The 27,167-nt window shown below is 36.8% G+C and overlaps 2 protein-coding genes across 2 annotated transcripts in view; both read left to right on the top strand.

Annotated features, from left to right (window-relative positions):
• LOC149052307 (uncharacterized) overlaps positions 1-27,167 on the top strand; it is a 104,935-nt gene that overhangs the window by 17,061 nt on the left and 60,707 nt on the right. The window contains exons 7-10 of the mRNA XM_089192742.1: positions 5,903-5,974; positions 8,952-9,023; positions 17,082-17,153; positions 22,753-22,824. Coding sequence (XP_089048868.1) covers positions 5,903-5,974; positions 8,952-9,023; positions 17,082-17,153; positions 22,753-22,824 — 288 coding nt within the window. The remainder of the gene's footprint in view (positions 1-5,902; positions 5,975-8,951; positions 9,024-17,081; positions 17,154-22,752; positions 22,825-27,167) is intronic.
• On the top strand, positions 5,993-7,357 carry LOC149052311 (uncharacterized). The gene is made up of 2 exons (XM_089192822.1): positions 5,993-6,389; positions 6,501-7,357. The coding sequence occupies exons 1-2, from the start codon at positions 6,050-6,052 to the stop codon at positions 6,731-6,733; spliced, it is 573 nt and encodes a 190-aa protein (XP_089048948.1). The 5' UTR covers positions 5,993-6,049; the 3' UTR covers positions 6,734-7,357.

Here is a 27,167-nt window from a genome sequence, read left to right as displayed (position 1 = left end):
GAGACTAGTAGGTGATAACGTGTTCCAAATTAATAACAATTGTGTTCATTTAGTCTCTTCAACACCCGTCTTTAGGTTGACACGAAGCATCAAAAACCTGAGTTTAACTTGAAAGCTGCGGCAAAGAGTATCACGCCATTTCGAAATGAAATCGAAAAGCCAAACGTAACGTTCGGTATTCCTGTCTAATTCCTTGCTTTTAGTTTATCTAATCAAATATCCACCGCGGGGGCAATTATGATATTAAAAAGTCTCGTTGTCATTGTGATATTGGCTTTCTAAGGGTCGTACTAATACATTACAACCGACAAACCTTGTTGCTTCATGCAATGCACGTATGTAGCGACGAACGAAATTACGAATTACGCCGATACCGTCACACCGCCGATGAATTGTTGATAAGTTTGTATTTTTAAGCGTAGCGCTGGTGGGTATTATTGCACGTTATTGTTCGCCGAGTAATCACTTTGTAAAATTATTCCGATTTCTTCGAGAAGTTGAAGCGTGAGATTTTTAAGGTGAACTCACGAGAAGATAATTTCGAGCGCTAAAGACCATCTAAACTAAGGGGTCTGGGGGCAGAAAATGTTTACATGAAGGGTCTCGGAAATGCCGTTTCCTGCGTTTTCTGCAGGAAAATCTAGGTTAATAAATACGAATGAAAATGGACTTGTTCGTGATCTAGTTTCCCCACCTCTAGTGCTATCAGTAAGGCACAAGTTTACGGCTGGCTGCCGACAGTGTTACATACATTTGTAGACCGGTATCATGCGGCTATGTTATCATCTGATTTTTTCGCAAAAGGCATTTGCGGAAACGAGGTCTTTTATAGACTGAATTTTTATTGCCACATCAAAAAATACTATGGGGCAATTCATTACCTGACGAGGAAATTCCGCGTGAAATTGCACTTGAAAACCGATATCGGTTTTCAAGTGTAATTTAGCGCGAAATTCCCTCGTCAGGTAATGAATTTTCTTTGAATCGCACAACAGAAGGAAAATAAGAAAAAAAAACCAGATAATCTTGTTTGTTTTTATCATGGGCGCGCGCCCCAGAAGGTAATTTCAAAGGCAACTGTTGGAACTTTCATTGCGTTAGCGAATAGGAAACAAGGTCAGTCGTACACATTTTAATCTTCGACGACTTTAGTTTTCCCTGTGCGTGTTTTTACATTTGTTTTCAAACTTTTAAACAGGCTTCACACTATATCAAGATGTATTTCACTGAGTTAAAAGCCGTTTATCTTTAAAATCTTTTTTAAAATTTCCGAATCATTTGCTTGAGAAGGAAAATAATTTACACCTTTTACCTCTTTTGGTCGCAAAACTGAAAGAAATAAAGTGTCCAAGCACAAGCGCTGAAAGTTTAACATCGCGATGAAAGGTATTTATTTCTTCTTCTGTATATATGACAATCGACCCTGGCACTTCTTCCGTTCTCGCTACTTTGTCTTGTTTGGTTGAACATTTGCATGCCATTTTCTGGACCGTGTTCACAGGATTTTCCAGCTTTCATGCCTCAATAAGAATTTGTTGTTCATTTCGAAACAGGGAAGAAACTGACTCACTTTCAAAAACGCTTTTTGTTTTTGGCTCTTCAAAAGTTGACAATCGTTTTTAAAAAAAACCCTTAAAATGACACTATAGAAAATTTTTTAACAATTTGACGATATGTGTTATGTTTACGCAGATGCAAAACAATACCACTTAGCCTCGTTTTCAACTCGCAATTCCACGCTAAATACTTCGCTTCGTTGACCAATCAGACCGCGATATTTTTTTCAATTATGCGATTCTGAGACTGATCAGTGGAGCTTTAAAGTCATTTGACCCGACTCGCTTTGTGTGCTGAGGAATTTTGCCTGCTACAGCTCGCGAGACACTGACAAATTTGAACACAGTTAATGTCACTTCATTCATGACCAATTGTGTAACCAAATTCGATAGGTATCCAATTTGATGATAACCAAGCTGTTTTATTAGCCTGAGAATAAACTTTCATTTTCTCGCTCATGAAAGTATCTTTAACGCCTCGGTGGAAGTTAAATCGGAACTGGTCTTAAAACTCGATGATAAACGGTTATGAACAATATCTTAATAAAGCTGCATTAACACCTGGACTAGAAAAAAATTTCTTTGAAACGTCTATTGGCTTAGGAAAATGCGTTCGCTAAATAGATTATCAAAGAAAAATGTGTAAGGAAATTTAGTAAAGGAATCATTGTGGTATTGAATGTTCACCTTCGATTTCCCCCTCATTCTTAACCAGTCTAGCTAACAAGTAAAGAATATTCTATTCAGTTTAGTGTTCAGATATGTGTTTTCCTCTGATCTCTCTCCTTTGCACAAAGGGAAGAAGAAAAAAGAAAAAAAATAAGAACAAAACAAGAACAAAAAACAATCAGCTTTGTGACACATGTAGCCTGGTCAAAAAGTGAGAGCCAATTTTGAATGAGCAAGTCAAAAAACTTGAAGTGCAACAACTGAAATTGAGAATTTAAAAATGTGTCACGCACACTTAATTTCTCTTCAAGAGTCTAAGAAAAAAAAAGTTGCGGTATACCCTAAATTTACAAATGTTAATCTGAAAAAATTATTGAGAGGCCAGGAGGGTTACCAATATAATTGACCAGTTATTCCTAAATAAATACCCAACATTCGAGCGTCTCTGAATCATCTCACCTCAAGCTCAGTGGAGTAACAAAATACCACAAACACCTCAATATATCACGGTGGTGGATGACTCACCAGCTCCTGTGGATTTAAAAAGTTTTTTTTTTTAGAGATATCCTTTTCCCTATAACCGTAATTGAATTTAACTACTGCTGGTTATATTTCTAATAAAGTGGATACAGGAATACGGGCAATATGAGACCTGTGAGGAAACTTCGTTTCTTGAAAAATGATATTCCATGCGGGAATATGTCTAAACAGAACAAGAAACTTCCTAAATCATAGTCGCGCTCGATGAGGTATATTTGAACTAAACCAACTGAACCCAGAAGTTTGTTAGCGATCATAAAATAACAATTCTGATAATAATTTCTGAGAGGAAACAAAACCAGGCAAAGGGAAAAAGTTTTTCTCACAGCTGATATCCATTATTTTTGAGCGCTCAAACTAGGGTTGCTTCCATTGTGTCCTTTTTCCAAGCCTTTTGGGGGAAAATATTTTTAAAATCTGTGAGGGGTGACAGGAATATTGAGTGGATGAGAAGAGTGTACAACATTGGACCAAAGAAATTGTTTCTTTTTAACTTATTTTGTTTACTCGCGCGACACTATTTTCCTTTCACAAAATTTATTTAAGCTGTCTCAGCTTGAACTAAAATTGCCTTGAAGTCGTCGTTAAATTTACAAAAGTGTTTAGTACACTTAAACTTGGTAAAAATTATCAAGTGAAAGTTGAAATCGCGGACAGCAAAAAGAATTGTTATAGATCTTGAGTACGCATTTACATGTGAAGGGTTTTTTTTTTTACTTATCATGTACATAAGATTCTCAGAAATATGTAAAGGAAAATGCATTTAGTTTGTCGGTACAATTTTCTTGAACCAAGAACATAGCAAGTTTTTCCCTTCTTGGCGAGTAGTTTGAGGAGCTCTAGTCGAGGCTTTCTTAAGGTCTCTGACTTTAAAACACCTAAAACGGAGCAATCTTGTTGTAAAACTGAATTTAAAATTAAGTGATCCCGAGTTAGAAACCTCAGCGCTCGGTCATGTTTAACGCAGGTCTCAGAGTACGGATCCATGGATGTTGACACTTAATTAGAAATTGCAAGAGCACGAATGCCGGTCACGATTCTTAAATTACTATATGACCTGCAGTTGGAAATTTACTTATTTATCGTTGCATTCCATCCAAACTGGCGTAAAAACAGGAGTCTAACTACTAGAAGGCATCAAAATGGTTGCAGATGTCAAAGAAAAGCTAGATATATGGCGATACAGCAGGACTTGCTCTAAAGTTTTAATTTCTATTATTTTTTCCTTCATAATCTTTTAAGTATATTATATCGTGAAACGATTTTATGTTGTGTGTTGATATTTACTCCGTAGATAGCGATAATTTTTCGATACTCTGCAGCGCGAAAGCCAGATAGTTGTGTTTAAGCTTATCGAAGACTTATAGAGTGACACTTTACAAGCGCGGGATTTCCACCACTCTTTTTCTTTCCACGGGTGGCTGAGTGTCATTATTGGTCAAGTATGTTCGACTAGGGGCTGGTCTTTGGGTAGAGATTTGACTTGCGTCCAGGCCTACCGTGTTGTAACTGTCTCCGGGTTTCACAAGAACTTCTTACCGCGGGTTCGCAGGACTTTAAAAAAGGCTGGTCATTTAAAATTCTCTCTGGAGAGTTACAGAGGAGAGCCTAAACACCCGTAAGAAGCTTCTGTCTCATAGAGAGCTTGGGCCACGTGTACCTGAATTTCACTCGGGGAGTGTAGTCGTCAATTGTACTCTGCATCACAGTTTTCGTTCTTACATCATTGATAGCTTTTTTACCAGATTGACTATCCTTGCCAGTATTTCTCAGAGAAAAAAAGAGAAAAAAAAATAAAGGAAGCTGAAATGCTTATTTTCTACATTACTTTATCAATGAAAAGCACAGTGTAAAGAAGGAAATGCTGGGATCGTTTTCCTTCACACCATCTCTTTTTTTTCTTGTCTAGTCTCTTTACTAAGTCAGCTACACTGGTTAATTTCACAATTCACAGGTCTTTAGGTGATAAGTATCCATAAGAACAGAGAAATGCCGCAAGATGCATCTTTAAAAGAAAGCAATTTCCTGAAAAACTAGACAATAACGTGACGTTGCACAGCATATATGTACACCGTGAATCAATTCAACGCAGAGTCGGGTCGAACGAAGAGAGCTGAAATCTATATTTTACCCGTTGCTCTATGTGGTAATTAGTGTCAGAAAGATCATGGAAGAGTAATATTTTTAACGAATCAATCTTTCCTGAATATTTCATTTAGCTAAGAGGAACATGAAGGCTTAGTTACAACATTAGTTTTCGAAATTCTCAATAAAGCCGTCTGGAGATATAAATATCGTTCGCTTTCACCATCAGAATCAAGCAACAAAGGTATTTCCAGATCGAACTGCTGTTGCGTTGATATAGATGTTGCGACCAGTTAATGTCGAGGGGAACTTTTCATCGAGCACACTACGCCCAGCCTATACATCCCAAACTATTATAAGCTGATGTGAAGCTTCTGAGCGATCTCGAAGATATTTATAAATCTCATTTCTTATTTCTTTGTTCGGTTTCCGCCGACTCAGATGCATGCACGTACTCCGTCATACTATGCGGGATGTTTTGTATACGTTTTAATAGCAAAAAAAGGAAAAAAAAGGAAAGAAAAGAATACAAATTACATCGAAACAGACTAGTAGGGGTATCAATTGTTCGAGTTTAAGTGTCCTCTTTAAAAATCCTTCATAGCTACCAACTATTCAGCGAGGTGGAGGTAGCTCGCGGTAGATATTTACCAAGCTGCAAAACGGCGAATTAAATATCCACCACTAGCCACCGATACTGATGTGAGTGGTTCTTTTGGTGTATACTAAAACAGTGAGATAAAACAGCAAAAATTGATTTTTTAACTTATTTATACCTGCAACTATTATAATACTTTCGGGTGCAAAGGTTACATAACCTTAGATATAGATATATAAAAAAGTTGTTGGAATCAAATCGCTTAAAAAAATAGCATACAATGGACGTGAAAGAAGCATCACACAAACTTCCTCTTTATTAATCACCTGTATATTTTAGGCCCTTATATCAGAGTATGAGAAAAGAAGTTACAAGTTTTTTTCGAGCCTCTTATTCTCTGAACTTTGTTGTCGTATACCTTACAATTAAAAATATTTCAAATTATTTTTGATAGGCAGTTGAACAACAACCAGCTGAGGAATTTACCATCGGGAGTTTTCAGTAACAATACCAAGCTGGAAAAACTGTAAGTTTGGAGTCTTTCTTAACCCTTTAAGACCCAATCGTACAAATTTGTACGATTCAACACGTGGTCTTCAAAATGTGGGCTTACTTCGACTGGCATTCTGGGATTGAAGTACAAAGCTTATTATTGGATACGTTGAAATGTTATGCCTCTTATCGAGTCAGTTCCTGGCGAATTCCTGTTCGCAAGACAGTTTTTTCTTCGATATTTTCTTGTGTGAATACTGCTGGCGATTTAAAGATGGCGGCGCGGTATTTTACTTTGGAAGAGGTTCTGGAGAGAGTTGTAAATGATGAAGAAGTCAGTGATTTCGATGATGAAAGCGAGGAAGACTTACCAGATGTGTCAGAAAGCGAAAACAATGGCGATTCAAGCGAAAGTGAGAGTGAATTCATCGAAAATAGCGATGGTTCTGGTAGGTTTGTGCTCTTTGTTTACATTTGGAGAAAAATATTTGTCATTTACGAATAATTTCACTTCGTTTTTCTTTGTCTTCTTATGTGAATTTCTTTTTATAAACATGCAGATGTTAGCAATGAAGAAGTCAGTGATAATGGCGGACGTGATCGTAGTGTGAGTCCTACAAGTACTCGTGGTCGAGGAAGAGGTGCGCGTGTAAGACGAGGGCAGGATCTGGGAAAGAACTTTCGATACAAGTCACAAATTGTCTGTTTTACTTGTAATCGCACTCCGTTATGCATCACAAAGGACAGAAATTGCTGGGAAAAATGGCATACATCACCTATTTACTGGCGGTAGTAAAGACTGCTGGACATGTACTTTGCATTTACACAAACAACATTGTCTTCTTCTGAACATTTGAAATCGAGAGTTTAGTCTCTGCAACTTTTAGCAAGAACTGATTGCAACTGGCTTGTGAATTTCAGGGAATTTTATTGTATTCAGAATTTTTATTTTATTGTATTCAGAACACTGAACTGTTTTGTGCTTTTGATATACCTTTTGAGCAAATGGAAGGGTTTTTTCTAAACTCCTTTGCCTGTTATTAGATTTCAGATCAGGTTTGTTGTTGAAAGGCTTGACATTTTGGAGCCGGATCGAAATTACAAAAAAATGCATAATTTCTGTTCTTTTTATGATATTCACAAGGGGTTTTTTGCATTCTGCTCCTTAGAAATTGCAGAATCTGGTTAACATAAAACTAAACCAGGCAGGGATCTTTTCCATCATGAAATATGACAATGTTTTCATCTTTTAGGGTTCATCGCAAACAGTGAGCAAGTACTGTGCTTACCCTGAAAGGCTCAAATTGTTATTAATTACATAAAAACACAGCTTTTTGGAAAGATAATTTTATAAGGAATACATACATATATAGTCTTATAGCATTTAATTAAAATCCTTATGATCTGTGACTCAAAATGTTGTTGTCGTTCGGGGGAAAAAATATGGTGTAAAAAAAATCTTGGCCTTTAAGGGGAACGCATGGAATCCAACCTGGAAAGTAGGCATTTTGATGCGTGGGTGCTGTCGCATCTTATGGGTTACATCCTAATAAAGCGGCATTAACACTTGGACTTACAAATGTCCTTTGAGACAAGCATTGGTTTCGGAAAATTCGTTCCGTGTCGATATCCACAAAGAAAAAGAAATTGTAAACAGGGGCTTGAGTAACAACTAGCTGAACGACTTGTCACGAGACATTTTCAGCAACAATACTCACCTGGCTTGGCTGTGAGCTAAGATTAACAAATTATGTTGTGTGCATTTCAATTTAAAAGGGCAGTGATTTCATGATATGTCGATAATAATAAATATTAGTATTCGTCATTAGCCGTTTTGAAAACCAAGGGTATTCATCACGGTAACAACTCTCACCCGGGGTGGCTGTAAGCTAAATTCGTTTCCTCTTTCCATTGATTAATTAACAGCTTCATAAATTCGCATTTCAAACTGCGCCTATTCAACACATATGTAGCAACATCTTAATTAGGGCTTGGGTTATAACCGACGAAGAGACTGGCCACGGAAAGTTTACAGGAGCAATAACCAACTTTGACTGTTAACTAAGACCCTTTACCTTAATCTACTGGGCGAGGTTGTTCAAAGTAGGGTTAAGATAACCCATGATTAGTTTGAAACTGATTTCAGATCTGAAAGCTTAAAAAAAAAATTCAATCGAATTCTTTTTGTCAAGAATGTGATGACTGGATACTCTAAAAGCGATATAGAAAATTATCCCAAAAAGGCTTTAGAATGAAGGAATAAAGAAATCCGGGTTAAAATGTAATCATAGGTTAGCGCTAATGGGGCTTCAAACAACTAGGTCCTGATGAATAAAAGCATATCTTATCAGCATTATAACCCGTTCATGTTGAACATGGTTGGAAAAATTTCTTGTTTCTTGAGCAAACAACCAGCTGCATAGCTTTCCGTTAGACATACTTTCGGCTCAGTGAAATGGAGGCCGGGATGTACTTTACAGTCTCCTACTCTTTTGAAAAGAGTAGGAGATTGTAAAATCTTAAAAATAGTCAATTTTTTCCAAAGAATGACGAATTTCTAAAACATTCAAGTTGATTGATGTTGGTATTAACAACACAATACGATTTCTGATTTATCGATGTATTCCTTCCAAACTGGTGTAAAGACAGGAGTCTAACTTCTAGAAGGTTGCAGATGTCAAAGAAAAGCTAGATATATGGCGATAAAGCAGGGCTTGCTCTAAAGTTTTAATTTCTATTTTTTTCCTCTTATAATCGTATAAGTACATTACATCTTGCAACGATTTGTGTGTTGCTATTTACTCCGTAGAGGAATTTTAGTGTTCAGTTGTTTTCAATGCTTTGAATAAAAAACCCTCAAAGTCATTTTGTTCTACAGTATAGCTCGTTTTCTTATCACAGACTTAAAAAAAGCATCGCTTTACTGACGTTAACAGTCTGTTTGCGAGCATTTTATGTGTTCTTAATTGGTGTAACCTACTAAATACCGCCTTTAAATGATATTTTGTTAGGCGGTTGGACAACAATCAGTTGAAGGGATTACCATCAGACATTTTCAGCAAAAACACCTTGTTATCGGACTTGTCAATTTATTCTCTTCTTTATCTATTTAAAAGACGCTTTAAATCCAAATCTACTGAACAGACAAATAATGCTTCATCTGTAAATGACCGATATGTCCTCTTTCCTCTAATGCTGATGCACAGTACCCTTAGATCCACCTCTCCCTTATTTTGACCTCTACTCTATGTGCTACTTCTCGTCTCCCTAAATGATAATTTTTCTTCATAAAATGACCAGCCCTAGAAATGAACCTTTTTAAGTGTGTGGTCACGTAGTTAGAAATGGGTAAACAAGGATTCGAAATAGGTGCTCAAGTATGTACCGCAGACGACATTTTATAAACGAAATTCTTTCTTCTCTCGCCGAAATTTCCATATTCACGAACCAATTAGCTCTCCATTCACCGCGATAATATACAAATGGGGGACTATTGAAGTGGAGTCTTTTGAAAACAATAATTTGGATTGATAAAACAAACTTTCGAGCACACGATCTTGAAAGCTTACTTGAAAAAACATATGAAGCCGGTACAAAAGGGAGGCAAATATCTTACAAAAAGGAGGTTCGGAGATTTTGTGACTTAAGCTTAGAATGAAACCATATTCTGTCCATAACTGTAAAGTTAGTTTTGTTTGACGTAAATATATTCGTACACTTTTGTTACCTAATCGACAGCCGATCAAAGTTCTCAAACTACTGAGTGAACGGAAGTTTGAAATTTCTCTAAAAGTCCAACAAATTTAGAGAGCCTACACAATCCAAACCATCAAATGTCGACGAGAAACCGCAAAGTGATACCAAAGTGATTTATAAATCTCATGTCTAGCGTTCGACGATCCTTAACGCTGGTCTCAGAATACAGAGCCATGGACGTTGACACAAAATTGAGGTCGACTGCCGGTCATGGTTCCCAAATAACTAATAATATAAGAATAATAATAATAATAATAATAATAATATACAGTATTTATAGAGCGCTAATTCCCAATGGTCCAAAAGCGCTTTGCATAATAAAAATGACAAAATCCTAAACCTACAAAACTACATTGTCATTCTATAAAAATTCCCAATGGTCCAAAAGCGCTTTACATAAGTTACATGACTTGCAGTTGGAAATTTACCGAAAATTTAAGGAAACTGAGAAAGCCCATACATTCCGTACTATTAAATGTTGATTAGAAGCTTCTGCACTCTCTCGAAGACATTTGTAAATCTCGTTTCTAGCATTCGGTTTCTCTGACTCAGAATGCACGCACTAAGAAATTCAGTGATACTGCGCGAGATAGTTTGTATGCGTTTTAATCGCAAAAAAAGGAAAAAAAGAAAAGAAAGAAAATAGGAGAAAAGGAATAAAAATAACATCGGTTGTGAATATATGGAAGTCATATATTTGAACTGCGGTTAAAGACGTGAATATGAAAGCGATCTTCGCAGTAATGAACACTACTTAAGTTCAGGGTTTATTTGGAACCAACACAGTGACCAGCTCCCACTTGGCTTGTTAGTTCAGTTGATAGAGCACTGCACCGGTATCGCAGAGGTCATGGGTTCAAATCCCGTACAGGCCTTCTTTTCACTACTACTTAAGTAGTGTTTATTACTGCGAAGATTGCTTTCATATTCAAAAATTACATCGAAACAGATTGGTAGGGGTACCAATCGTTCTAGTTTAAGTCTTTCCTCTTAAGAAATACTTAATAGCCTACAACTATTCAGCAAAGTGGAGGTAATTAGCGGCACCCAGAAATTTGTTAGCAATCATAAGATAGAAATCCTGATAGTGATTTGTAATAGGAAACAACACCAGGCATTGGGAGAACGCCTTTCTCCCTGTTGATATCCATTATTTTCCGGCGCTTAAATTAAGGTTGTTTCCATTGTGTCCTTTTCCCAAGCCTTTTGGGTGTAAAATATTTTTCAAATTTGTTAGGGGTGGCAGGAATATTTAGTGGATGAGGAGTGTATACAGCATTGAATCAAACGGAATTGCCAAAAATCTTGAGTGTACATCTACTTTCGAAGGGTTTTTTTTCATATATCCAGTAGATAAGATTCTCAGAAATATCTAAAGGAAAATGCATTTATTTTTCCGGTGCAATTTTCTCGAGCAAGAACATATGAAGTTTTTCCCTGAGCTTGGGGAGTGCCTTGGGGAGCTTTAGTGGAGAGTTTCTGAAGGTCTTTCACTTTAAAATGCCTAAAACTGAGCAATCGGTGACATTGATATTGTTAGAAAAGTTTAATTTTTGTGGTTGTTTTTGGCGTTCAATGTGTTCTCCTCGTTTCTTTCAAACCAAAAGCTTTTAGCAAATTAAACTTTAGGAATTCGCCAGTAGTAGCACTATTTGACAACAGGACGGGAAGGTATTTCAGATTTATTTGATTTTACATGGAAATTACAGTAGATTTTTGATTAATCAGAGCGCGCGTTGTATCTAAGTTATGTTATGACATGGCGCATTGGGCACTCTGACACTGCTACCAATACTTTATTGGTGGAGGTGACAAAGGTGACAAAGTCAGGAAGACGCAAAAACTAAACTAAGCAAACCGACAATCACCAACAAAGACTAGTAGGTGGTAACGTGTTCCAAATGAATAACAATTGTGTTCATTTAGTCTCTTCAACACCCGTCTTTAGGTTGACACGAAGCATCAAAAACCTAGGTTTAACTTGAAAGCTGCGGAAAAAAGTATCACGCCATTTCGAAATGAAATCGAAAAGCCAAACGTAACGTTCGGTATTCCTGTCTAATTCCTTGCTTTTAGTTTCTCTAATCAAATATCCACCGCGGGGGAATTATGATATTAAAAAGCCTCGTTGTCATTGTGATATTGGCTTTCTAAGGGTCGTACTAATACATTACATTCGACAAACCTTGTTGCTTCATGCAATGCACGTATGTAGCGACGAACGAAATTACGAATTACGCCGGTACCGTCACACCGCCGATAAATTGTTGATAAGTTTGTATTTTTAAGCGTAGCGCTGGTTGGTATTATTGCACGTTATTGTTCGCCGAGTAATCACTTTGTAAAATTATTCCGATTTCTTCGAGAAGTTGAAGCGCGAGATTTGAAGGTGAACGCACGAGAAGATAATTTCGAGCGCTAAAGACCGTCTAAACCAAGGGGTCTGGGGGCAGAAAATGTTTGCATGAAAGGTCTCGAAAATGCAGTTTCCTGCGTTTTCTGCAGGAAAATCTAGGTTAATAAATACGAATGAAAATGCAGTTGTTGGTGGTTTAGTTTCCCCACCTCTAGTGCTATCAGTAAGGCACAAGTTTACGGCTGGCTGCAGACAGTGTTACATACATTTGTAGACCGGTATCCTGCAGCTGTGTAATTATCTTATTTTTTAGCAAAAGACATTTGCAGAAACGAGTTATTTTATGGACTGAATTTTTATTGCCACATCGAAAAAACCGATCGGTTTTCAAGTGCAATTTAACGCGGAATTCCCTCGTCAGGTAATGAATTTTCCTTGAATCACAAAATTGAATGAAAATAAGAAAAAACGAAAACATTTGAAATCTTGTTTGTTTTTATCCTGGGCGCGCGCGCCAGAAAGCCATTTCAAAGTCAACTGTTCGAACTTTCATTGCGTCAGCGAATAGGAAGCATGGTCAGTCGTACACGTTTGAATCTTCGACGACTTTATTTTTCCCTGTTCTTGTTTTTACATTTGTTTTCAAACTTTTTATACAACTTCACACTATATTAAGAATAATAGGTGTATTTCACTGAGTTTACAAGCCGTTGATCTTTAAAATATATTTTCAAATTTCCAAATTATTTGCTCGAGAAGGAAAACAATTTACACCTTTTACCTCTTTGGTGGCAAAACTGAAAGAAATAAAGTGTCCAAGCCAAAGCACTGAAAGTTTAAAATCGCGATGAAAGGTATTTATTTCTTTTAAAGTCATTTGACCCGACTCGCTTTGTGTGCTGAAGAATTTTGCCTGCTACACTTCGCGAGACACTTACAAATTTGTACACTGTTTATGTCACTTCATTCATGACCAATAGTGTAACCAAATTCGATAGGTATCCGATTTAATGATAACGAATGCTGTTTTATCAGCCTGAGAATAAATTTACATTTTCTCGCTCATGAAAGTATCTTTAACGCATCGGTGGAAGTTAAATAGGAACTGGTCTTAAAACTGGATGATAAACGGTTACAATAATATTGTTTTAAGAGGAACGCATGGAATCCAACCTTCAAAGCAGACCTTTGAATGCGTGGGTGATATCGCATATTCAATATACGAAAAAACGTTTCAAAGAACTTTTTCTAGTATAGGTCATATCTTAATAAAGCTGCATTAATACCTGGACTAGGAAAAAGTTCTTTGAAACGTCTATTGGTTTAGGAAAATTCGTACGCTAAATAGATTATCAAAGAAAAATTTGTAAGGAAATTTAGTAAAGGAATCATTGTTGTATTGAATGTTCACCTTCGATTTCCCTCTCATTGTTAACCAGTCTAGTAATCAAGTCAAGAATATTCTATGCAGTTCAGTGTTCAGATATGTGTTTTCCTCTGATCTCTCTCCTTTACACAAAGGGAAGAAGAAAAAGAAAAAAAAAACAAGAACAAAACAAGAACAAAAAATAATCAGCCTTGTGACTCCTGTAGCCTAGTCAAAAAGTGAGAGCCAATTTTAAATGCGCGCGTCAAAACACTCAAAGTGCAACAACTGAAAATGAGAATTTAAAAATGTGTTACGCACTCTTAGTTTCTCTTCAAGAGTCTATGAAAAAATATTACGGTATACCCTAAATTTACAAATGTTTATCTGAAAAAAATGATTGAGAGGCCAGGAGGGAGTACTAATCCAAATGACCAGTTCTTCCTAAATCCAGACCCAACATTCGAGCGTCTCTGAATCATCTTACCTCAAGCTCAGTGGAGTAACAAAATACCACCAGTAAACACCTCAATATATCACGGTGGTAGATGACTCACTAGCTCCTGCGGATTTGAAAAGTTTTTTATAGAGATATCCAGGTCCCTATGACCGTAACTGAATTTAACCACTGCTGGTTATATTTCTAATAAAGTAGATATAGGAATACGGGTAATATGAGACCTGTGAGGAAACCTCATTTCTTGAAAAATGATATTCCATGCTGGAATATATCTAAACAGATCAAGAAACTTCCTAAATTATGGTTGCGCTCGATCAGCTTTATTTGAACTAAACCAACTGCACCCAGAAATTTGTTAGCGATCATAAAATAACAATTCTGATAATAATTTGTGGGGGGAAACAAAACCAGGCAAAGGGAAAAAGTTTTTCTCACTGCTGATATCCATTATTTTCGAGCGCTTAAATTATGGTTGCTTCCAAGGTGTCCTTTTTTCCAAACCTTTTGGGGGAAAATATTTTAAAATTTGTGAGGGGTGGCAGGAATATTCAGTGGATGAGAGGAGTGTACAACATTGGACCAAAGAAATTGTTTCTTTTTTCAACTTATTTTGTTTACTCGCGCTACACTCTTTTCCTTTCACAAAATTTATTTAAGTTGTCTCAGCTTGTATTAAAATGGCCGTGGAGTTGTCGTTCGAATTTACAAAAGTGTTTAGAACACTTAAACTTGGCAAAAATTATCAAGTGAAAGTTTAAATCGCGGACAGCAAAAAGAATTGCCACAGATCTTGCATTCGGAGGGTTTTTTTTTAACTTCTCATGAAGATTCTCAGAAATATCTAAAGGAAAATGCATTTAGTTTGTCGGTACAATTTTCTTGAGGCAAGAACATACCAAGTTTTTCCTTTCTTGGCGGGTAGTTTGGACAGCTCTAGTCGAGAGTGTCTAAAGGTCTTTGACTCTAAAATAGCTAAAAGCGGAGCAATCTTGTAGTAAAACTGAATTTAAAATTAAGTGATCCAGAATTATAAATCTCATGTCTAGCACTCGGTCATGTTTAACGCAGAGTACGGATCCATGGTGTTGACACTTAATTAGAAATTGCAAGAGCTCGAATGCCGGTCACGATTCTTAAATAACTAAATGACCTGCAGCTGGAAATTTGCTAGAAACCTTAAGAAATCAGGACAAACCATACAATCCAAGGAAAAGAATTAAAAAGTACATCGTAACAGATTGGTAGGTGTACCACTTGTTCGAGTTTAAGTCTGTCCTCTTTCGAAATTTTTCATAGCTAACGACTATCCAGCGAAGTGGAGGTAGCTGGTGGTTGATATTAAACAAGCCACAAAACAGCGACTTAAATATCCCCCACTAGCCACTGGTGCTGATGTGAGTAGTTGCATAGCCGGTGTATACAAAAAAAGTGATATGATATAGCATAAAAATGTTATTTTAACTCATTTATTCCTGCAACGATTATAATACTTTCGGTCGCAAATCCCGCAATTCTCTCGGCGATGAAAACCTTACGATAAAATATTAATTTTTTAAATTTGTAAGAGGTGGCAGGAATATTTAGAGGATAAGAAGCTAAGTGTGTACAACATTGAACCACAGAAATTGTTTTTATTTAGAGAGAAATTTTAAGGTAATAAATGTAAAGAAAGCTTTATTTACAGAAAAGTGTAAGATAAAATATAAAATAGAATATGAAAGTGGCCTCAAACAGAAACGTTTTAACAGAAAATTTCTCTGAATCCCGTTGTGAACGATTTTTTAAAATAAATTAAAGTTTATTACTTAACCAAGCCTAAAAAGCGAAAACCAAAAAAAAAAGATACAAAACATAATAAGCACATTATTAGTAAAAGTAAAATGACCTCAGTTATTGAGATCTAAAGTTTTTTTCGTAAAACAAATTTACAAAAAAATCAAGACGTCATGTTTTCAGTTAAACGTCGACTCCCCTGCGACATTTTCGCGTCAAACAGCTTTGTGCTTCAACTGAAGTTTGTTTACATTTGCCTTCAATGATTGCGGAGCCCCTGGAACTTGTTTTTCCCTTGGTTTTAACCACACCCGACTACTGAAACGTACTCGTAGTAAATACAAAAATAGTGAGATAAGATAGCACAAAGAGATAATTTTAACTACTATTACCCTGCAACGATTACAAGCGCAAATCTCGCGTCTCTCTTCGCTCCGGAAGGCGGAAAACCTAAAAATAAACCACACTTTTTTATCGGTTTACCATCGTTTATAAACCACTTTGGATGTTTAGAGAACACGAAAAAAGGTTTGTAAACGATGACTCTCTACTGAAGAATACATCAATTTGGAAGGAGAAAAAAAGATCATGGAAGTCCAACTCTGTGCACGTTCAAAGACTTAAGTTGCTCGTATGGAAACCTAGACCTGGCAGCGTCAAACAGTCGTAACACAAGAAAATTTTCCTCATACTCCTCCGCCCAGTTCTGTCTATTCCAGACATTCTGTATCATTAGTTCAGTGCTTTTCCCTTTCAAACTTCTTTTAGTATCTTTACTTACCCTACCCCCCCCAACATACAACAAGTCAATATCGCCTGGCTTATGATGAGGTCTACACTACGTGTCAGTTTGTACCGTAAAACCTTTTGTATCACAACAATGGGTGATGGGAGGAGAGGAAGGGAGAAGAGAGGAATTTTAAAGTGCCTCGAATAAAGAAAAAAAACCCTCAAAATCATTTTGTTCTACGAAACCAAAACTTGGAAAAGGAAATTTTAACAAAATTGCTTGGCTCACGCGAAATCAATAAGAAGAATTGCAAAAATTGCACAAAATTACGAAAAATGTCTAAGCTATTCCAAATACGTTCTCCCTTTATTTTATATTGTAAGGAAGAACCCGCTCAAGAAACTCGAACATCATGTTGATTCCCATGACGACATCGAAATCCTTTCTGTTGAAAATAATAGATTGACGAATGGCCAACTCATCAATGGATGTCTTAAAAGACAACTACGCATGATGACTAAATAATGGAGTTGGCAGATTGACCTGAAGATATAAATACGTTGCAGTATAAGCAACCTGGGTTCTTACCAAAAACATTTCTAGCCTCTTGAAGATATTAATGGTAATGATAATACGTTTATATCAGTCGTGCGGCTGAACACTTGTTACACGTACTATAACTCTCTTCATTTGTTGACAGACAATTGGGCAACAACCAGTTGGAGAATTTGCCAAAAGACATATTTATGCACAATACCAATCTAAGATCGCTGTAAGTAAAAAAATGTGACTATTCTTTCTAATTTTAATCATCCAGGCCATGTAAAGAGACGATGAGGGGAAATTACAGAGATAATTGTAACAGTTACAACATTGAAATAATCCGACATATTCAACAAAGTCACAAAGTGTATTATTGTTTTAAAAATATCAATAGCTAAGGCCAGGCTTTTTAGTCATCAATCAGACAAACTTTATGATGTATCCACCCAGTCCGTCAGTTCTCAACTTAACTTGCCTCCGAGCATTAAGGTGGAAGGAAGGGGCGGGGAGGAAGGTTGGGTAGCCACTGGAGGGTTATATCTTCCATGCCAGGAGAAGGGAGTTCGTACACTCGCGCTTCATTCCAAATCTTGGATAAGTTCGTTACGGAAAATAAACGAGGGAAATGAATTGAAAATAATTTTTCTGTGTTTACATTCTTTAAGAAGTGATACAAACCCTCAAATGCGTCAAAGGTTTGCCTCGTGTTAAGATAAGAATATATTAACACATAAAAAGCTATTTACTTTTTAAATGTAGACTGATTGACGGAATCCGCGTAATTTGGTCCGAATGTTGCTAGAACAATGAAGCATAAAAAAAAGATATTAGTGCTTTTTTTTTCTTTTTTGCCGCAAATACTTTTATTTATTTATTTTTTTGGTGCTTCAGCTTGGCAGCTCAATTTAAAGAAAATGAATTAGAATATGGGAAAATGCTGACACACTTCGGCGTTTGATTCTTTGTGATTTAAGTAATGACGATTTTTTATATCTTTAATGACCTCGGTATTTAGCGCTTAGTATTAAGTATTTCAGTAACTTATAAGTTATTGTAAACGTATTACTTAGGTGCAAGACCACATAAGCACCAGCTTTAACAAATATTGTGTTGAAATAAAGTGGATGTGGGTATAAAAACAAGTGACAAAGATTTTGTCGTTTGAGACTTAGACGGAAGACATTGAATTTGGAGAAAATTAGTTTGATAATTTCACTATCAATAACGCTTCAATTATAATGTGACAAACTATACTCGAGATTGCTAAAATCAGCAAATATGGCTTTTGCACGGCACAAAGCATTCATCAGTCTATAATTTGATTGCTTGTCATCATCATTGCTCATTTTAGGGGATTTTAAAGTCACACGCTGCGTGTCGGTTGACATTTGTTTCTAGTTCCAGCGTGCTACAACTTCGGCTTCTACAGACGAGAAAGTCTGCATCGTCGCTTAAGAGCAAATATCAATAGCTGTATTAAACTAAGAACTGTGCTACTATCTCGAAAATAAAATTGAAACAGTGTTGTCGTTGTCACTTACCGCCATTGAACATTTCCATGCAGAACTCCGCAAAACTAACATCTGTTGCGTGACCCGAAGGCTGATTACTACATGTAAATCTACATCTCTCTCGATCGAGTGTTGCCGGAGTTTAATTGCATGACTTGTAAAATTTATTAAGAATAAGCCAGTAGAAATTGCGAATTTCTCGGGCGGAATTGCTTTTTATTTCTCAGTTGATGTTATCGCAAATACAGTTCTTTGGAGTCACGAAACAAAAAAACTTATCGGACCCAGTTTCATGTTCTAATGGAAATAAATGGCAAATAAAAACACATTCTCTTGAGAAAGTTATAAACAACAGGGGTTCTTTGAAATAAATAGTAATAGAAAAGGTTTCAGTTCTGGTCATTCTGGTCAATTGACTTTTGACAATTGACTGGTCTATTGACTTTTCATAGCCTACTTCCAAATCTGAGGGAACGCGCTGAGGGAATTAAAATAACATACATATGCAAGAAAGAGAATAAAAAATAAAAATAAAGAAAAAGGAGAAAACATAGGAACCTGTGTTGCAATATGCAGATATCTTTCGAGTCAGACTTACACACCTTGGCCCGACACCACGCGAAAAAAACTAGAAAGGGTGCTGTATACCAACTGGCTCGCACGTGCACGCAGGAAAGGCTAGGACAATCAGTGAAAATAATAGCAAATGCAGACGATATTTGCAGTAGAGAACAGGCAAATGAATTAAAAGAAGAATTAGGAACTTTCTAGAAGTGCTTTCTATTAAAAAAAGACAAACCATTTTTACGTGCACGCAGGAAAGGCTAGGACAATCAGTGAAAATAATAGCAAATGCAGACGATATTTGCAGTAGAGAACAGGCAAATGAATTAAAAGAAGAATTAGGAACTTTCTAGAAGTGCTTTCTATTAAAAAAAGACAAACCATTTTTACTTCTCATGAAAGGTCACGCAGTCACGCTACAAATACTATTTCTGCGTGGAATTTTTGATGATGGAAAGTGGAAAAATATTTTCCAGTCTTATTTTCTGGACACATGGCGTAGTTAATGAATTTTATGGGGCTACTGATATTTCCTTTCAAATGAGGGGGCCGATTTTCCCGTCATCCGCGGTCTAAAAAAACCAAGTTGTTACACACATGAGCTTGGAAGTCAACAAGCACGCGACATGTGACTTTAAAATCTCCTTTCCTGTTACAGTGTCCTTATTGTGAACTGTGCAATAATGGTAATAATTAATCAAATTACAGACTTATGAATGTTTTTTTCTGTAAAAGAGCCTTAGTTGCTGATTTTTGCAAATCTCCAAAGTAATAAAAAGAAAATATATACATAAGAAAAAAAAGTTACGATTTTCCCATCGATTTTTCGCTTACATGCATCTCTCTATATGTGAAATTTTCCATCCCTACGAAAAATCTCGAAAGTTTTTTACATTTTTTAGCTTTCTTTGATCAATTCTCTTGTATGAAGAGCTAAAAAATGTAGGTTTATTTAGTCAAGTGACCGACTAGAGCCAGAATTGCGTGACAGGTGTAGTTGTCAAATACTTGTCACAGTCGCAGATTTTAAAAGGCATCCAAGAGAAAAATTCGGTAGTTCCCAAATATTTTTTTGATGGTTTTCAGAGATTATAAAAGGAAATTAAGATTAGTGTTACAGCTTTCTGGCAAGGAGGGATAGTTGACCTCAAAGTTGTCAAATATTTGGATGAATCGAAACGTCTAAAAACGCAGTCGTTTATTTGCCTCTGTTGATTGACAAGACGTAAATTAAATTGACTGATACTTGCGTCTAACATTAACTAAGGATGTAATAATAAGTGTGCAGATTCTCAGAGTAATTGGTTAAATACCATCGCAGTGAAAGCTTCATATACTCTATATCCTCCCGGAAAAAAATTAAAACAGAAACCACTTCGTCTTTTAAGTTTTGGGGTAGACCCTTTAAACTGGCAAAGTTTTATTGAAATCGGTGAGATAGCATGTAGCACAACTGCCCTGTGCTCTCGTTAACACAATCTCAAGAACAAAAATTATCGTCCCAAAAAAAGTTTTTAAACTATCAAGGCGTCATGTTTTCCCTTAAGCTTGGAATCCCTTGCGACGTTTTCGCGTCAAACAGCTTTATACTTTAACTTTATCTACCTTCACGTTTGAATCTTGTATAATTCGAAGATTCGATCTGTCAATTTCTCATCGCGAAACCTGATAAAAGGAAACAAAGTCTTTGGTTAAAATCAAAGCAAACCCCGTACCGGATAGGCAGAAACATGTCTGAAAATATATAAAATATAGTCTTGTGCGTGACAAAGGGTCATGGTATGCCCAACCTTCAACGCTTTGCGAAGTTGGAACAGTATTTTTTCCTTGGTTTTCGCCATACCCTATTACCGAAACGTACTCGTAGTATATACGAAAACAGTAAGATGATATAGCACAAAGAGTTAATTTTAACTCCTATTAGCCTGCAACTTTTACAAGTGTAAATCTCACGTGCGTTGCTCCGGGATAGCTAAGCAATGAAGCTTACTTTTTCATCGGTTTACCGTCGTGTATAACTACTCGCGATCTTGAGAGAACGCGAAAAACTTTTTTAAACAATGACGTGCTTCCATGGAGTCGTCGTTAAATTTTACAGAAAGTGTTTAAGAGTGCTTAAACTTGCCAAAAACTATCAAGTGAAGGTTGAAATCGCGGACAGGAAACGGAATTGCCATAAATGTTGACCAACAAAGGTAACAAAAGTCATAAAGACGCGGAAACTAAATGTAAAAGTATCTAAAACCTGGATTTAACTTGCAAACTGCGGCAAAACGTATCATACCATTTAGAAATCAAATACGAAAGCTAACGTAACGTCCGGTACTCCTGTCTTATTCCCTGCTTTTAGTTTATCTAATTAATTATCCATCGCGGGAAATTATGATATTAAAAAATCTTGTTGTTATCGTGATAGTGGCTTCAATAGGGTCGTCATAATATATCACATCCGATAAACCTTATGGCCTCAAGGAATGCGCGTATAGACCAAAGAACGAAATTACGAATTATGGCGGTACCGTCACACCGTCGATGAATTGTTAATGCATTTGTATTTTTGAGCGCTGGTGGGTATAATTGTACGTTACTGTTCGCCTAGTTATTACGTCGTAAAATTATTCCAATTTCTTCGAGAAGTTGACATCTTCCGGGTGTAGCGTGAGATTTTTAAGGGGAACGTACGAGAAGGTAGAATCGAGCGGAGCAGACCGTCCAAAGGTAGTGGTCAGAGGGCATGGTCTTACAGAAAATGTTTAACTCTAGGTTCTCGGAGTGCCATTTCCTGCGCTTTTTGCAGGAAACTTTGGGTAAATAAATAGGACGGGAATTGCGCTTGTTGGTGGTTTAGTTTCCCCACCTCGAAAAATAATGAGACTGGTAACTTCTGACGTCATTTTACCCAACTCACTTTGTGCGCTGAAGAATTTCGCCTGCTACAGCTCGCGAGACACTGACAAACGTGTGCTCGTTTTATGTCACCTCGTTCATGACTCATAGCGTAACCAAATGGGTATCCAACTTTATCTCTATTAATGCTGTTATATCAGCCTCAGAATAAATTTAAGCTTTCTCGCTCATAAAAGTATCTTTAACGCCTCGGTGGAAGTTAAATGGGTACTCGCCTTTAAACTGGATTATACGTAGTTAAAAACAAAAGACGAGTGTTTTGTAATTTCTGCTCCTGCTTCACGCCCTCAGATAGATGTCTGTCCCGCTCCCTGTTCCCCCGGGCTCCCTCCCCCTAGTCCTCCCTGTCCCCCTCCACTAAGACCAAAACTTAAGTAAAAATTGACAACCTGATAGATAAAGGTCTTAACTCAGTGGGCTTGTGGCACCTCAATTTCGAAGAGGCGACCTCTGCGCATGTTCAAAAACTAAGTTTCCCGTATGGAAACTCAGACATGGGGCACGCGTCAACCAGTCGTAAGACAGAAAATTTTCCCTATACTTCTCTGCCTAAGTAGTCCGCTTATTCCGGACATTCTGTATTGTTAGTGGATCGGAGGAGAGGGAGGGAATAGAGAGGAATTTTGAAGTGTACAATTGTTTTCAATCCTTCGAATTAAAACCCTCAAAGTCATTTTGTTATATAGTATAGCATGTTTTCTTACCGCAGACTCCAATATGAAAAATTATAAAGTAAGCATCGCCTTATTGACACTAAAAGTCTGTTTGTAGGCATTACTTGCGTTTCCTGACGTTCATTAATTGGTACAACGTACTAAACACCGCCTTTAAAAGATGTTTTGTTAGGGAGTTGGACAACAACCAGATCAAGGAAGTACCATCAGACATTTTTAGCAAAAACACCGGGCTGTGGTTCCTGTAAGTTTACACCCTGCTTATTTATGCAAAATGTGTCTTAAATCCAAATCTACCGAACATTTAAGTAATGTTTTATTCGAATGTCCTCTTCCCTCTAATTCTGATGCACTGTACACTTGGACCCACCTCTCCTTGTTTTGACCTCTGCTGAACACTATGTGCCACTCCTCGTTTCCCTATAAAATGAGCAGCCCCAGCAATAAACCTTTTAAGCTGTGTGGTCCCATAGTTTGAAATGGGTAAATAAGAATTCGAAATTGCTGCTCAAGTATGTGCCGCAGACAACATTTTATGGACGAAACTCCTTCTTCTTTGCCGAAGTTTTCATATTCACGGATAGATTAGGACTCTAGTGATTGCGCTAATGTAAGAATCGGCGACGATTGAAGTGGTCTTTTTAAAACATAAATTGAGATAATTAAAAACAAACCTGCACACGATCTTTAGAGATCAAAAAAATAAATGAAACGGGCACAAAGGGGAAGCAAATATATTGCGAAAAGAAGGTTTCGGGAATTTTGTGACTTAAGCCAATAATGAAGCTATACCTGTCGATAACTGTAAAGTTGTTTTTGTTTTTAACGTAAATATTGGTACCCTTTGGTTATCTGATCGGCAGGCAGCCAAGGTTCTCAAACTACTGTTGAATGACCGGCAGCAGGAAATGTCTCTGAAAAGTTAACAAATTGAAAGAAGCTACACAACTCAAACTATTTTATATCGATAAGAAACTGCCAAGTGATCCCGAAGTGATTTATAAATCTATTCTCTAGCGCTCGGTCTCAGAGTTCGGAGCCACGGATGTTGACACTTAACTAGAAATTGCAAGAGGTCTACTGCTGGTCACGGCTCTCAAATAACTAAATGACTTGCAGTTTGGAAATTTGCTGCAAATTTAGGAAATAGGAAAAGGAAAAGGATTAAGAATCACATCGTAACAGACTGGTAGGGGTACTATTAGTTCGAGTTTAAGTCTTTCCTCTTTAAGAACTGTTGATAGCGAACAACTACTCAGCGAAGTGGAAGTAGCAAGTGGTAAATATTTACCAAGCCGCAAAATGGCGCTTTAAGTATCCACCATCAATGCTGATGAGAGTAATTTTTTTGGTGAATACTAAAACAGTGAGATAATATAGCATTACAATATTGTGGAAACTCATTTATTCCTACAACGATTATATAGCATTCTAGTGCAAATCCCTCGGAAATGCCTTGGCGGTAAAAAGCTAAAGATGTTCAGAGTGTGAGTAGTTTTTTACATCGACCCTTCAGCGTTTTCCACTGTGTCAGTAGATACCTTTCACAAATTCTGAAAACTGTCTGTATTTTTTTTTTGAAAAGCTAAGGTCGACAGTAGAACGAGAAAGGCACTCTTAAACCTGTAGAGTGACCTGGCTTAATTTCTTCATTTCTGAACAATGATTTGCCATGCGTGAATTAGACTTAAAGCGGGGTTTTACCTGAAAAAGTAACATTTTTGCATCATTTGTAACAGCTATTGTTTTCATTAGAACCATAGCAGACTATGCATCACTGGAAAGCTATTGGCCTGAAGATCATGGAAATGTGTATTTGAATGCGATGTTTATTTTTGTAACCTGATACCAAGCCCTTAAAATACTCTAAATTACAGTGGCCCTAAAAATAATTGGACTAAAGAGACAATAGTAGGGTAAAGCGAAATGCTCTGATGGACAATTTTTCTTTTTAACATTTCAGTTACGGTGTAATAAGAACTTGTTTGCCTTGTTTCTTTTTTTTTTCAATGATTTACTATTTTTCTTGGAGTGGTAGGAATATTTAACGCTTCAAAAAAGGGTATTGCAGGAACCAGACATAGTTTTGTTGAGATTTTCTGGTTACATAACCTTGGATATAGATATAAAAAAAGTTGTTTAAAAACTATCGCGTAAATATAGCATACAATAAACATGAAAGAAGCATTATTTAACACGAACCTTTTTTTTATACTCCGCTGCGACACCTCCATGTACGAAAAATCTTGTAATAATAATAAGGTGCATATTTTAGGCCCTCGTATCAGAACATGAGAAATGAAGTAACAACTTTTTTTCGTGCACTCTTATTCACTGAACGTTGCAATTGAAAATACATTGATTTATTTTTGATGGGCGGTTGAACAACAACCAGTTGAAGAATTTACCATCAGGCATTTTCAGCAATAATACCCGGCTGTACAGGCTGCCGGTAAGTTTGAAGTCTTTCTCAATATTGGTGTTAGAGGAACGCATGCAATCCAACCTTCAAATCAGACATTTGAATCCATGGGTGATATCGCACATTATCAGTTATATCCTAAAGAAGCTGCATTAAGTGCCGCTCTCGCCAAGAGTGGTCCTCTCGACTTCTCTTTTAGTTGTTCTCCAATTCTCTTTTTTCGCGTCGCCACAAGCCAAAAATGATTTTTGGCCAATACACCCGTGTGGACAGCGATCGAAAGTGTAAATTTCACAGATTTTGTCCAGCGCGCAGCGATTGCAATAATATAGCCCACGGGGAGAGATTCTGAGGTCATAAAAGTAAATTTTATGTACAGAAAAGTGTAAGATGTAATGTAGAATAGAATACGAAAGTAGCCTCATACAAAAAAAACTTTAAGCAAAAACTTTTTTCTGAATCCGTTGTGAACGACTTTGCATTGACGAGTTTCCCAACAAAATTAAAGTTGATTAAACAAGCCTTGCGTGAAACATGAAGAAAGGAAACAAATCCTCTCAACAAAATTCAATGCAAATCCAGGACCGAAAGGCACAAAACCTGTCTGAAAATAAGGAATCTATAGTCTTGAGCGTGACAAAAGACAGTGGTTTGCCCAACCTTCAATGATTTGCGAAGCTAGAACATGTTTAATTTTTCCTTTGGTTCTAGCCTTACCCCACTGCCAAAACGTACTCGTATTATATACGAAAAAGGTGAGATAATATAGTACAAAGAGATTATTTTAACTCCTATTACCCTGCAACGATCACAAGCGAAAATCTCGCGTGCGTTACTCCGGAATAGCTAAGCATCGCTTTGCCGTCGTATGTAAACCACTTGGGATGTTGAGAGAACACGAAAACAATTTGTAAACAATAACATGCTACTGAAGAATACTTCATAATAGTCTGTGCATAAAAGCTTGTGAAGAAATCAGTTTTAATGTCTTGCAGAGCCTTTTTATGATGAAAAATAAATTCAGTTGTAGGATTTTAACTAGTGAAGTTTATTTTCATGGTTAGGACTTAGCTTTTAATTCTTTAATAACGTTACTAGACCACACCACGTCTGAGGGCGGAGAAATCGAAAGACAACGACATCGAGCCGTGTTTCGTTTGTACTGATTCAAACGTCGTCCAACTGTTTTGTTTACTCGCGGTACACTATTTTCCTTTAACAAAGATAGTTTAAGTTGTCTCAGCTTAGATTAACATTGCCATGGAGTCGTCGTTTAAATTTACAAAAGTGTTTAGAATTGGCAACAATTATCAAGTGAAAATTGAAATCGCCTACAGCAAACGGAACTGCCGTAAATCTTGAGTACACATGTACATTCGAAGGGTTTTTTTTTTTACTTGTCATTTAGATAAAACTAAAAAAAAACTGAAAAATTGAAAACTCGGTAAAACTGAATTTAAAACTTAAAAAAAAAGACTTCGTTAGAAAACTTCAATCTTTGTAGACACTTGGAAATTGCAAGAGTTGACTGCCGGTCACGGTTCTCAAATAATGAAATGACTTGCAGTCGAGACAACCCATACATTCCAAACTATAATATGTTGATGAAGACCTTCTACGCGATCTCGAAAAGATTTACAAATCTCATATCTAGCGTTCGGTTCACGTTGACTCAGAATTATTTCACTCAGAAACTCCGTGATACGATGCAGGATGTTTTGCATGCGCTTTAATTCCCAAAAGACAAAAAAAAAAGGATAAGGAAAAGGAAGAACAATTACATCGTAACAAATTGGTTGGTGTACCACTTGCTCGAGTTTAAGTCTGTTCTCTCATAGGTTCTCTTTAAAAAATTCTTGATAGCTAACAACTATTCAGCGAAGTGGAAGTAGGTAGTGGTAGATATTTATCAACCGCTGATGATATTGACCAATGATGCTGATGCGAGTAGTTTTTTTGTTGTATACTAACACAGTGAATTAAAAACTAACTATTCAAACTAAATTATTCCAGCATCGATTACAATGCTTTCGGGCGCAAATCTCCCAGTGGTGAAAAACTGAGAATATTCGGAGTTTGACAAGCTAATCAGAGCGCCCCTTCAGCATTCTCTATTGTGTCAGTATATACCTCTCACGAATTCTGAAAACTGTCAGAATTCTTTT

This window comes from Pocillopora damicornis, chromosome 1 (assembly GCF_964200805.1).
Source record: "Pocillopora damicornis chromosome 1, jaPocDami1.2, whole genome shotgun sequence".
In the NCBI taxonomy this organism is placed as follows: Eukaryota; Metazoa; Cnidaria; class Anthozoa; order Scleractinia; family Pocilloporidae; genus Pocillopora; species Pocillopora damicornis.
The sequence above is the reverse complement of the archived record's forward strand: the minus strand, read 5'-3'. Positions and strand labels throughout refer to the sequence as shown.